This window comes from Populus alba, chromosome 1 (assembly GCF_005239225.2).
Source record: "Populus alba chromosome 1, ASM523922v2, whole genome shotgun sequence".
Taxonomy (NCBI): domain Eukaryota; kingdom Viridiplantae; phylum Streptophyta; class Magnoliopsida; order Malpighiales; family Salicaceae; genus Populus; species Populus alba.
Genome location: NC_133284.1, coordinates 14072169 through 14084452, shown reverse-complemented (window position 1 = coordinate 14084452; position 12284 = coordinate 14072169). Strand labels below are relative to the sequence as shown.

At 32.3% G+C, this 12284-nt stretch overlaps 1 protein-coding gene across 1 annotated transcript; it reads left to right on the top strand.

Annotated features, from left to right (window-relative positions):
• The first annotated feature begins 985 nt into the window (after window positions 1-985).
• On the top strand, window positions 986-7873 carry LOC118039145 (uncharacterized). The gene is made up of 15 exons (XM_035045757.2): window positions 986-1517; window positions 1596-1657; window positions 2014-2904; window positions 3069-3135; window positions 3221-3283; window positions 4259-4322; window positions 4424-4517; window positions 4593-4676; window positions 4761-4850; window positions 4971-4998; window positions 5399-5893; window positions 5978-6039; window positions 6511-6620; window positions 6711-6798; window positions 6880-7873. Exons 1-15 carry the CDS (start codon window positions 1082-1084, stop codon window positions 7192-7194), a joined length of 2949 nt encoding a protein of 982 aa, XP_034901648.1. The 5' UTR covers window positions 986-1081; the 3' UTR covers window positions 7195-7873.
• Window positions 7874-12284: the final 4411 nt, after the last annotated feature.

The following is a 12284-nucleotide window of genomic DNA, read 5'->3' as shown; positions in this document are numbered from 1 at the left end:
GACTATGGTAGTAGTGTCCAGCTTGATCGCCGCAGCTCTTCTGGTCGGAGCCCTGCTCTCCGAGGCCATGCTACTCCAAGTTTCTTCTCGGCTATAATTAAGCTACGATCATTGAACATTTTCAGTAGTTCTTAATAAGCATAATCAGTAATTAGAGAGTAATACTCTACCAAACCAGGAAATTCTTGGGCGAGAGCGTGATTTTATTGAAGTTATACCTCTCAGTTAAACCTCGGGATCATAAAAATGTATTATTAATTAAGATATTATTTATTTGATAAATTGATAAATTTATTAATTTATATATTAGTTGATAAAAGATTAATTTATCCATTTACTTTTGAAGCATTTTTTATAATATTTTTTTATTTATATTTCAATTAATATTCATCATCTGTAATTTGTTTTTTTTTTATTTAGCTATTTTTTAAATAGAAATTTGTTTAAAATTATTTTGTATATATACAAATTTTAAAAATATTATTTTGATTCATCTATGAATTTTTTTTTATTTTATATCAATAAACTTTATTTTTAAAATAAAAAATATTTATTTTTAAAAAATATTAATAATATATACAACGTTACATAATATATATATATATATATATATATATTATATATTATTCTATTCAATTGATTTTACTTGTGTACCTTTTTATATTATCACTTGAATGAATAATAAAAAATATATATATATATATATATATTTAATTATTATTAATAATTTTTTTATTTGAACATATAGTTCATAATTTATTTAATTTGATGCTTATATTAGTTTTTAAATTTACACTTCTAAATTTTTAATAACAAAAAATACATCAAAACCTGCGTAACCAATTCGTTTTCTTTTTAAAAATATATAACCCGAGATAAATCACATGGCAAATAGCGATTGCGGACAATAATCCTTTCGAAAATCCAAACTCGTGAGGATAAATAACATTGGCGGGAAACTATTGCCAAATCTCAAAACATCAAAACTCCCAAATCCGCGCCTCTCTCTCCACATCTCTGCAAATCCATTTATGTCCAAACCCTAAAACACTCTCTCTCTCGCTCACCACTCAGACTCGCTATGCAAACTCGGCACTCCAACACTCAACTCGCCCTCATCGACTCCCTCACCACCACCACCGAATCCGATTTACAAGAGAAGGCATGGCACATCCTCGCACTCCTCCTCTCAATCGGCAACCCAACTCCAGCTCCAGACCTCGCATCTCACTGTACTCTTTTCAATGCTTCACCGGATCTCATCAAATCTCTCTGCTCAATCCCTAACTCACCAATCACTTTGACATCCAACCATGACAATAGTAGCGACAACTTCCTGGTCACCATTTCTCCACTTGGTCTTTTCGCTTTGAATCAATTCCTATCCAATTTCAACTTGATTGAAGCGTTTGCGACTCGTATCTGGCATGCAATCTGCGACCTCGAGGTTCCTTTGGAGGATCTTGTGAGGATGTATTTTAGGAAACGGAAGCGAATTGGATTTGATTATGCAGATGGTAAATTTCTATTTTATTTTGGCTTTTTCGATCATTGACTTGTTAGATTATTGAATTTATGGTGGTGTTATTATGCAGTGTACGATAAGGATCAAGAAGTTTGTCCTTTGCCGAAAAGAATTCGAAATGATTGCTGGAAGGTAACTCTTGACTGGTTTACTTAATTATGATTTTTAGCAATTTGCTCGCACCTTTTTTTTTTTTTGGAGTTAAAGCTAATCACAATTTCATTGTGATTGCTTCACTCTAGCAAATTTAACATGGGCTTTACAGAACCTGGAAATGGTTTCGATCTTTTTATTTGACCCTTGTGTTTGCAAAGCAAGTATATGAGAACTGAGAAGTTTATTAGGAACTTGTGAAAGACTGTCTTTGTAGTTTCTGTTCAAAAAGAAAATCGTTGAAATAATTTTTCTGGAGCTAAGTAACACGGTCCTTGTAATACAGCCCTGCAAAATCCAATTTTTATGACATGTGTTATTTGTAAATCATGCAGCTACCTTTTCACTTAACCGGGGATGTCAGCAGCAGCATTAATGTTGAGCCAAGCTACATGCTAAACCAGCCAAATAATTTTATTCTTTCACCTGACTTTTTTGTTAAAACCTTAGCCAGCGAATTAGGTTGTAAATTAAGGAATATTGAACATGTAGAAGATGAGATGAATACAGGGGCTATTGTGGAAAGCAAGGAGGATAAGAGAATGATGGGATGTGAGCTTGATGAAGATTCTGCTCTACCCATTGTAATGTTGGATAACGAAGCTGTATTCCAAGAGGCTAAAGTGGACGAGATAGATCTTGAAAGTAGAATAGACATCAATGCCACATGTTGCTTGGCTGATGTCAAATGGAGTAAAACATTTTCTTTCGAGTTTACCAGTATTAATGGTGCTTGTAATGGTACAAATGACTGTCATATTGAAACTGTAAGAACTGAAACCAACGAAGAACTGTTAATTGATTATGGTAAAATGGAAGGGGAAGGCATAAACCATTTTCAGTCTACTAATACTACTTTTAATGTGCCACAAGAAAGCAACTTTAGAAGGATGAATGAGCTGAGTTCTCTGGATAAAGAGGCAATAACTAACCATGTGAAAAATCAGGCTAAGGTTTCAACTACTGAGCTTTGTGTTCCTCCAAAGAAGTTAAAAGACTCAAAACCCTCCACCAAGATTAGGGTCACAACTGGTGTTGCTGCTTCTCCAAGACAGCAAGCTCTCTGCCAGTCCCTAGAGCAAAAGAAGGCTGTTATCCCTCCTAAAGAGAACCAGCGCAGGAGAAAGGATCACATGAAAATCAGCATGGGGCAAAAATCAAAGCAGACATGCAATGATATTCATACGAAAGAAAGAAAGAAGAATTGCGCCCTTAATTCTCCCAAGGTAAGCTTGACTCCTGCAAATTCTATGTTCGTAAGCTTTACACATGCACCTGTTCAGTATGCCTCAATAGTATGTTCTAAATGGAGCTAATTCACTGAGAGTAACTTAGCTAGTATTAGCTGTCTTCATTTTCATTGATAGATCTATTGATGGTTTCTTTTCAGGATCGAGTGGGATCTAAAGACTTTCCATGCTTTGATTCTTATATTGTTGAAGAGGAAGGAGGATCAGGTATGAAATCCTTCATTTTCTGGCAAATCTGGCACATCATATTATGTGCGTTAATTGACAGTCACCTTTTAACCGCAACTGGCAGGTGGTTATGGCACTGTTTACCGGGCAACGAGGAAGCTAGATGGTACCACAGTTGCCATCAAATGTATGTAAGAAAATTCAAGTGTAGAATCGGATTAAGGCTAATCTACTATCATTTATAGCGTTTTCTATACATAAGTTATACAATCCATTTATTATTCATCTCCATCAAGATGTATTTGAAGATCATTTGATTGCCAAAATCCTTTATTTAAGGATGGGAGAAATTGAGAATGTTTATTTGTCTGTACTTTTTATTAGAATTACAAGTTCTGACATGAAAATTATTCAGTAAACTAGAAAATGTTTATGCAAATCTCAGATGCTGTATATTTAACTTTTTGTTTTTATTTTTTCATACTGGTGAGTTACAGGAATTTGAAAAATTTATGAACTCTGTTTCAAACTCAATGAAATCTACACTGTTGATCATGGAATTAATGAAAATAATTGGGATTTCTCCTGAGTGGATCACAGTTGCAACTCAGGTTACAAGGCTTGTTATATGCTATCATAACAAAGTTAATCATTGTGGATATTGAAAGTAGTGCTTTTGAGAGCAAAGTTCATATTTTCTTATTTTCCTTGAAATAGGTTGGAATGGTTAAGTTATCACCCCATTGAATGGAGTGGGGCCATGGGGGTGATTGGGGAGTGGCGATTTGGAAATCTATATGCTCCATTTCAGCATGGAGATGCATTCTGCCATATTGTAAATTTGTGTTTCTGCTTTATTCTGTTCAAGTGCATTTCTGCGTTTTGCCTTTTATAAATTAAATTTTAGTCAGCCATATTGTTCTATTCAAGTTAATGTGAATTCTCAAAGCATGTGAATACTCCAAGTAGTTAACGGCTACGTTTCTCATATAGCTGTAAACAAGTGAAGCTACTGTGTTAGATGTGCTTCCTGATGCATTTAATTTTTACCTGCTTATATAATAAATGGGAAATGATAAGTCATAGCATTCAGCCTGATTTTTATGTGGAGGGATAATCCAAAGCACCTACTAATATCCAGCTCCCCTTTTTGGTTCTGCAGGTCCTCATGAGAATGCTCATAGACATCATGTTAGCAACGAACTCAGGATGCTGGAGCGCTTCGGGTAAGCATATAGGGAAGTTTGCTTCACTTGAAAGATGTATATTGCATTTTGAATTAGGAAATTGATGGTCTTTAACCTGCTAGTTAATTCTTCCAATCCAGGGGCAAAAATTTTGTGATAAAATTTGAAGGCTGTCTCAAGAACCAAAATTCTGACTGCCTTGTATTGGAGTATGTTGAGCATGACAGACCAGAGGTGATTAAAAGATGCTTCAATGGATAATATTTGTCTCATCAATTAATTGATCTTGGTTTTGCTTCAACTTTTTAGGTGTTGAAAAAGGAAATAGATATTTTTCAGCTCCGGTGGTACGGGTACTGCATGTTCAGAGCCCTTGCAAGTCTTCATAAACAGGTGAGAAGTTTTGCTCACACATTCTTTTCGATTTGAAGCTTTTTCATAGAAATAAAAAATAATTAGTTCTTTTCATGCTAGTAGGGAGTGGTCCACAGAGACATAAAACCTGGCAACTTCCTTTTCTCCTGCAAAGCCAATAAAGGTTATCTCATCGATTTCAATCTTGCCCTGGTTAGTGACATTTTTTTTTTGGTACATCTACATGATTATCCAAGTGCCAAACCGTTTCACATCTTCACTGTTTCAAAAGAGTTTGGGAAGCTTATCTTGGTCTTTATTGTGTTTTGGCAGGATCTGCATCAAAAGCTTGGAACAATTAGTAAGCTTTATTCTTATTTGAGATTTTTATATTTAAACATGACATTAGCATGGAATAGTTTAGAGGATGGATTAGTCAGTTTCAGCTGAAGATTTTATTGTTAGCTGATAATAAGTTAGTAGAGTTGCAAATTGAAATGCCAACATTACACGAGTACTTTTTTTGCCACTAAAAAGCTTGAAAAATTGCTTTTCCCTTGACTTTTTATCTTTTGATCTTTTTGTGATAAACCTTCTAGTTTCAGGCGTTTAGACTTGGGAGAAACTTAGCTATTACCTGCTCAATTGCAGATTCTTTGACCATAGGTTTGATGGAGTATATCATCAAATGTTTGAAAACCTAAATTGATGGAGCTTCTTTGTATAATTTATTTATCGCTGTAATTATTTTTATTTTGCAGACAAATCAAAGGCAGCTAATGACGTAAGCTTCAATAGTGTTGCAGCTTCCAATGCCAAATATGTTCCTCCTTCGAAAAGTAGGAGGTTCCCAGGTAGTAAATTCTTGGATGCAGTTGATCTGGGGGCGATAAAAGACTTCAAGTCTACTTTGGAGGCCAAGAACGTAAAAAAGAAGGCTGTTAGGAATATTATGATAAGTCAGGGAGCAGATGGCTCTGGTATAACCTCGGTCAAGGATGCAACAAGTGCCAGGACTCCTTCAGTAGAGAGGATGAAAGAGCCTCTGCCAAGCCAAGGTAGGAAGGAGCTTATCAGCTTGTTGCATGAAGCAATGCAGAGTCCAAATCAGGAAGCATCAAGTTTTCCAGCTTCTATGAGGAAGAGGATAGCTGCGCCTCCTGGAAAAGTAGATGGAAGACATATTTATCTTACTCCAATGCCTCTGCACTCAACTGGCATAACAGTTGCTGGGATTGGCTTAGTTAAGAACAAATGTGAGTTTCTATAGTGTGCGCCTTAGAGAATACATTTGTCAGCACTTCTTTCTCTGTTTCACTAATGAGGTTGTTTGTTATTAGGTGATGGGAAGAACAAGAAAGAGGGCCCTTGTGTTGGAACTAAAGGTTTCCGGGCTCCAGAGGTAAGTATCAACTGAGATGACATGACTGCGTGTTTTTTTACGTAGAATGGATGGAATTCTACTCCAAGGTTCTTGGTAGATAGTTGCATTGTGCACTGGCCATTAAATTATGGGCATAATCGCTAACAGATGCATTTGTTCACAGTATGATCTTATATTGTATGGATTCATGTTCTGATATCTTTCTGATGATCTTCAAAATTAGTCACCAAATACCAATTTCTTTTGTATATGCTTCAAGCTCATGTTAGAAACAAGGCCTAACGTGGTCTCTAGTTAGAACTTGGTAGTATAAATTATGGTCAGGAGGCTTGCATAAAGAATGTGTTCTCCAGGCTCTACTTCCCAACGAAAGTAACGTGTCAACATTTAACGATATTGTTCTGACTCCTTAGCAAGGGCATTTACATTTTTTTTTTATGGCTGTCAAAGTGTTAAAGTCGAGTTTCTTGTTGTGTGTGGTTCACGCAGGTCTTGTTCAGATCTCTCCATCAAGGGCCCAAGGTTGATATTTGGTCTGCTGGGGTCACCTTATTATACCTGATAATAGGAAAAACGCCCTTTTATGGTGATCCCGAACAGTAAGGACAATTTTTTTTTACCTCCAATAGAATTTTGGCGCACTTCGTTTCATCCACTTCTTTTGCTAACCATATTACTGTCGTTATTAGGAATATAAAGGACATAGCAAAGTTAAGAGGCAGTGAAGATCTATGGGAAGTCTCAAAGCTACATAACCGAGAATCCTCATTCCCAGCGGTATTTACCATTACTTGTTTTGATCTTCCATGAATTATGAAAAGAAAATGGATTCATGTTCAAGAGCTCATTCTTTCTCAGGACCTGTATAATATGCAATCTTTCCCACCCACGACACTTTGGGAATGGTGCAAGCTGAACTCAAAAAGACAAGATTTCCTGGATGCAGTCCCAAGCTCCCTCGTTGACCTCGTGGACAAATGCTTGACAGTGAACCCCAGATTGAGGATTGGTGCAGAGGATGCTCTAAAACACGAGTTCTTTGCTCCATGCAATGAGAGCCTTCGAAGGCAGAAGCTGCTCAGGCAGGGACACAGCTTGGACTCTCGAACTAAAACTCCTTCACATGGACAAAGCATTGCCAGACCTATCAAGATTTCTCAACGGCAACCTTGATCAGATTTATGGACGGTATGTCCTCTTGACTCCATTTGATTTAGGCTAACCATCTACCCATATCTTTTTGATAGGATATTTGCTTATTCTACTGCTTGTAAGACAGTAAATTTAGTACCCTTGGAAGCTTGTCCTTTTTATCCATTGTAAAATCTTTTACGCGCGTTGTACCTTGACTGATTACGAGAATGAAATATATAATTGTACAAAAGTGCTTTATTTCCAGAAAAGAAAATATGGTTGCCGTACTGCTCTGACTTGTCCAGAATACCTTTTCAACTGTAGTTCCGTTACATGTGAAGTGATGCCTCTTTTTTTCTGAACCAGCTGAAATCAAGATTGTTTTCAGGTGGTGTACTATAATCAATAAATAATAATTGTTTTCTGAGGCTGCCTTTTTTGTTTTTTGGGCAAGGGCTTCCATGTGAAGGGATGCCACTTCATTTGTTATCAAGATTTTAGATCTTATCTGCACTGGTGGCATAGCGGTCCTATCAGGGAATTTTCTATTTCTATACCCCAGATTGGAACTATAGTGTGGTCACTTGTTATTTTGACAGTGTCTTGCCTGTTTATTAAACTTGCAGGATATTTAGTAGATCTGAAAATTAATTATTGTGTACATAATTTAACCTGAATATTTTAAATTATCAAAAAACAAAAGAAAAGAAAATTTTAGATCTTATCTACACTAGGCAAAATTAAAAGTGCATTTAAAAAGGGATATTTAAAAAACTAATAATAGTTAGTCCTGTTAATGGTACTATTGATTTTCAAAAACAAAAAGACTAACTTACAAAATTATAAAAAATATAGAGGATGAATTATAATATACTCGTTTTATAATGTGTAATAAGGCTATACAAGAGTTTACAATTGTGACATTTAATAAATTCTTATATATACAAAATCAATAATAAATATGATAGTTAATTGAGAGGTTTTTAGAATTTTATGTACATGAAATCTACGTGTTTTATAAGAGTTAATTAATTATTTAATTTTAGAGCTTATAATGAAAATGGAGGGGCTAATAGCCTAATAGAGGGCTTAGTTTTAATCCAAGTAGGCTTTCTACACAACGTCTTTTGTTTGAAAAAGTTAATTGCACTAGATTTTCAAGTATGCGTAATTTTAGTTTTTTTTGAGAAAAAGAATGTGAGAAATTAATATGGAATATATAATAGACTTTTTTAAGAAAATCTTGATTCATTTTTTAAAAATTAAATATTTAAATATAAGACAATGAGTATTTTGATTTAACCATAATAATTAATGAACGAAAATTTAAATATTAATGAGTGCATATATTAAGATAGGAAATGTAATAGCTATAGAAAAAAAAAAAACACTTAAATGAATGTGATCTGATTCAATGATTTAGATGCTCTATCTAATGCCATTGTGGAATGGTAATTAAAGTGCTTGCAATTAATTTGTCATTAATGAAAAGGAATTTGAAATTCATCAAACTCAAATCTGATGCAATTAATTTGCATCGTCTGTTGCAAGAGAAGCAATGATTTTTTATTTTTATTTTTTATTTTTGGCTTGAAGAATGGAAATTTAATAGGCAATGAATGCATGTGTGATGTACATGGTAAACTTGGAAATTAGAAAGATCATTATTGACAATTAATGACTATAAATATATTCACAATAAATTTGGACATTATTATTTTACAGGATGCTAAGTTGTGTGTTGAATTAAATTTTTTTAATATAATAAAAAATATTTAAATTATAAAGAATTATTTAATATTGTTATTAAATCCAACCTAGTAGGTGAATCTCAAAATCTATCAATCCAACACTTGCCAAACCTGAGTTTGAAATTAGTTGTATGAAAATTGTCTTGATATAATCCAGTCGACTTTGTTGATTCAAAGATAATTTGATTAGTTGATAAAAAAAAATTTGAAGATAAAATTGAGAAAAACAATCTTCATGATCCAACTTCATAATATGAATTTAAATTTAAATTGTGTGAAAGTTTTCATATAAACAAGTCAATCTCCATAAATAATATTAGTTTTTTTTTAGTATTAAAGAGGTGTTATGTTTATCGAAGGAAAAATAAAGCAGATAGGAACACATGAGAATGCATATTGATAAAAAAAAAAATAAATAGATGGGAATATATGCATGTGTTATATATGTTCCCATGATAAAATATACTAGGTTACTGTCCATGTTAAACTAAGGGTCAGAACAAAAAAAAATTGAATGCTAAAAAAATAAAAAAAAAATTAAAGGATAAATTAAAAAAATCTAGATAAAAAAAAAAAAAAAAACCTCAAGCAACATTTGTGTTGCATGCTTGAAGTTTTGAGAAAGGAAGTGATATATGCTAATCTCAGGTAGTGTCCTTTTTGCATGTAAAAAATTGTTTTTCTTGATTATGTTGTTAGTAAAATAAAATATAAAGATGGATGAGAAAAATGTGAAAATTATTAAAAAATGATCCATGTCTAAAAAATTTACGAAGGTAAAAAGCTTTCATGCTTTTGCTAGTTTTTATAGAAAATTTGTTAAGGATTTTAACATTCTAACCACACCTCCTACTAAGGTTGTTAAGAAGTCTATTAGCTTTAAATAAGGTTGTGAACAAGAACATGCATTTAATCTTCTCAAAGAAAAGGCTATGTTCATCATTTTTATTAGCATTACCTGACTTTTCTAAACCTTTTAAAATTGAGTGTGATGCCTCATGAATATATGATTGAAGCTTTTTTGATGCAGGAGAAGCAACCAATTGTCTTTTTTTAGTGAAAAGTTTAATGGAGCAACATTGAATTACTTAACTTATGACAAAGATCTTTATGCATTCATAAGGACTTTGAAAACTTGAAAACATTACTTATGGTCAAAATAATTTATTATCCATTTAGATCACGAGTCAATGAAACACTTGAAAGGACAAAGTAAGTTGAATATAAGGCATGTCAAATATGTAGAACTCATTGAAACATTTTCATATGTGATTAAGTATATGTAAGGTAAGGATAATATAGTGACAAATATATATCTAAGCATTACATTCTTCTTTATACTTTGAATATGAAATTACTAAGTTTTGAGTATGTTAAAGATTTGTATGTCAATGATAATGATTGTGTTAATTTGTATAATGTTCGTGAGAAATCAACTTATGGTAAGTTTTATAGACTTGATGGCTATTTACTTAGAGAATAAACTTTGTGCGTGCAATAGCTCTATACGAAATTGTTTATGCGTGACGCTTAAAGGGGTAGTTTAATTGTTTACTTTGGTGTTAGAAAGATTTTAGCAGTTTTGGAGGAGTATTTTTATTGGACTAAAATGAAATGTGATGCATAAAGGGTGTGTGATAGATGTGTTACATATAAGCAAGCATAATACAAGGTCTTACTGTATGAGTTATACACACACACACACACACACACACACACACTTATGCCTAAAAAATATTGGGTAAGTATTTCTATGGATTGTTTTAAGTTTATCTTGGTCAAAAGAGGTAGGGGTCCTATTTTTTTGGTTTTTTATAGGTTTTTTAAGATGCTAAATTTCTTAGTTACTTTTAAAAGGTTTTGTTAGGAAAGTTAGAAACTAAGTTATTATTTTCGACTACTTGCTATCCATAAATAAATGGTCAAATAAAAGAAGTAAATAAGATTTTAACTACTCTATTGCATATTTTCATTCAAAAGAATATGAAAAATTTAAAGAATTATTTGTCATTCATTAAATTTACATATAGTAGGAGTGTGTATTCTATTACTGATCATTTACCAATTAAGATTGTTTATGGTTTTAATCCACTATACCATTTGAATTTGATTCATTTACATGTTGATGAAAGAGTTAGCCTTGATGGTAATAGAAAAACACTCTATGTGAGTATTTTGCAATATATTAAGAAAAAAAAAGAACAATATGCATCTAAATCTAATAAAAGCTATCCAACATGCTATTTTTTAACCAGGTGATTGGGTCTGGAAGTACACAAGTAAGGAAAAATTTCAAGCCCATAAAAGATTTAAGTTATAGCTTAAAAGGGATGATGATAATTGAAAGTCAAATCTTTTAGAGGAGAGAGAATGATGATAATCAACAAGCATCACTAAACAATCCATTAGAGATTTTAATTAGGCATGTTACAAGATCAAGAGCCAAGAATATTAGAAAGGTATTTAATTGGCTAATTCAAAATATCTAGGCGAAACCAAGCATCAAGATGAGTTCAAAAAATGATCAAGCTTTAATTAATATAATACATATAAGAGAAGGAGTTGAGAAAGCTTAGTAGCTTATAGATTGAGTAAGAAATCTTGTTAGCTTGTTGATTAGACAAAAAGAGGCGATTCCAAACATATTTTTCTTAATACACAATTTTACACTAATACGCATAACTTTTTATATGATCTTTGGATTAGGCTAAAAGTTTTATAGAAGATTCTAAAAGCCTTTAGTTTACAGGGTTAAGATTTCGTAGCAATCGTAGTTCGGGAAGACTTTACGATATAACCTATAAGATATTGTGTGAGAATTGCATTATTTTTCTAATTGGTTTATACTTATTTTTCTTATTTTATTTAGAGCTTCTTTTTTAGTTTTGTTTATGATGTTTTACCTAGTATAAATAGGGTTATGTAGCTTATATTAAGGGGTTTTTTTAGAGATTGCTTATTATTTAAAAATAATATTTTATGTATGGCAAGATTGTTTATACTCTTGGTTTTTCATCGAACTCTTCAAAACTTATCAAATATATTGTCTTTGTGGTATTCATCCTTATACTTTAAGTTATTGATTCTTTATAATTAAAAGGTTAGATTTTTTAATCCAATAACTTCAGTTTTTTAATTAAGATAATCATTAGATCGAGTTTTATATTAATATGATTTTAGTTTTGTTTAGGTTGTTTTATATGTTGATCATGAGTTCTTATCCTTTAGATTTACATCATAATCTGACAATTAAAATCGAATTTCAAATTGCTAAATTCAAATATAAAAAAAAAAGCTAAAAACTAAGTACTTTTGATCAGATTCAACCAAATTAAAAAACTCAATTTCTAAAACATAAAAAACAATCAATTTAGTTTA

Coding starts and splice junctions, on each gene's coding strand:
- LOC118039145 (XM_035045757.2), top strand. CDS start 1,082: ATGCAAACTCGGCACTCCAACACTCAACTCGCCCTCATCGACTCCCTC. Junction 4,851..4,970: donor TCGATTTCAATCTTGCCCTG/GTTAGTGACATT, acceptor GTGTTTTGGCAG/GATCTGCATCAAAAGCTTGG. Junction 6,040..6,510: donor AAGGTTTCCGGGCTCCAGAG/GTAAGTATCAAC, acceptor TGGTTCACGCAG/GTCTTGTTCAGATCTCTCCA.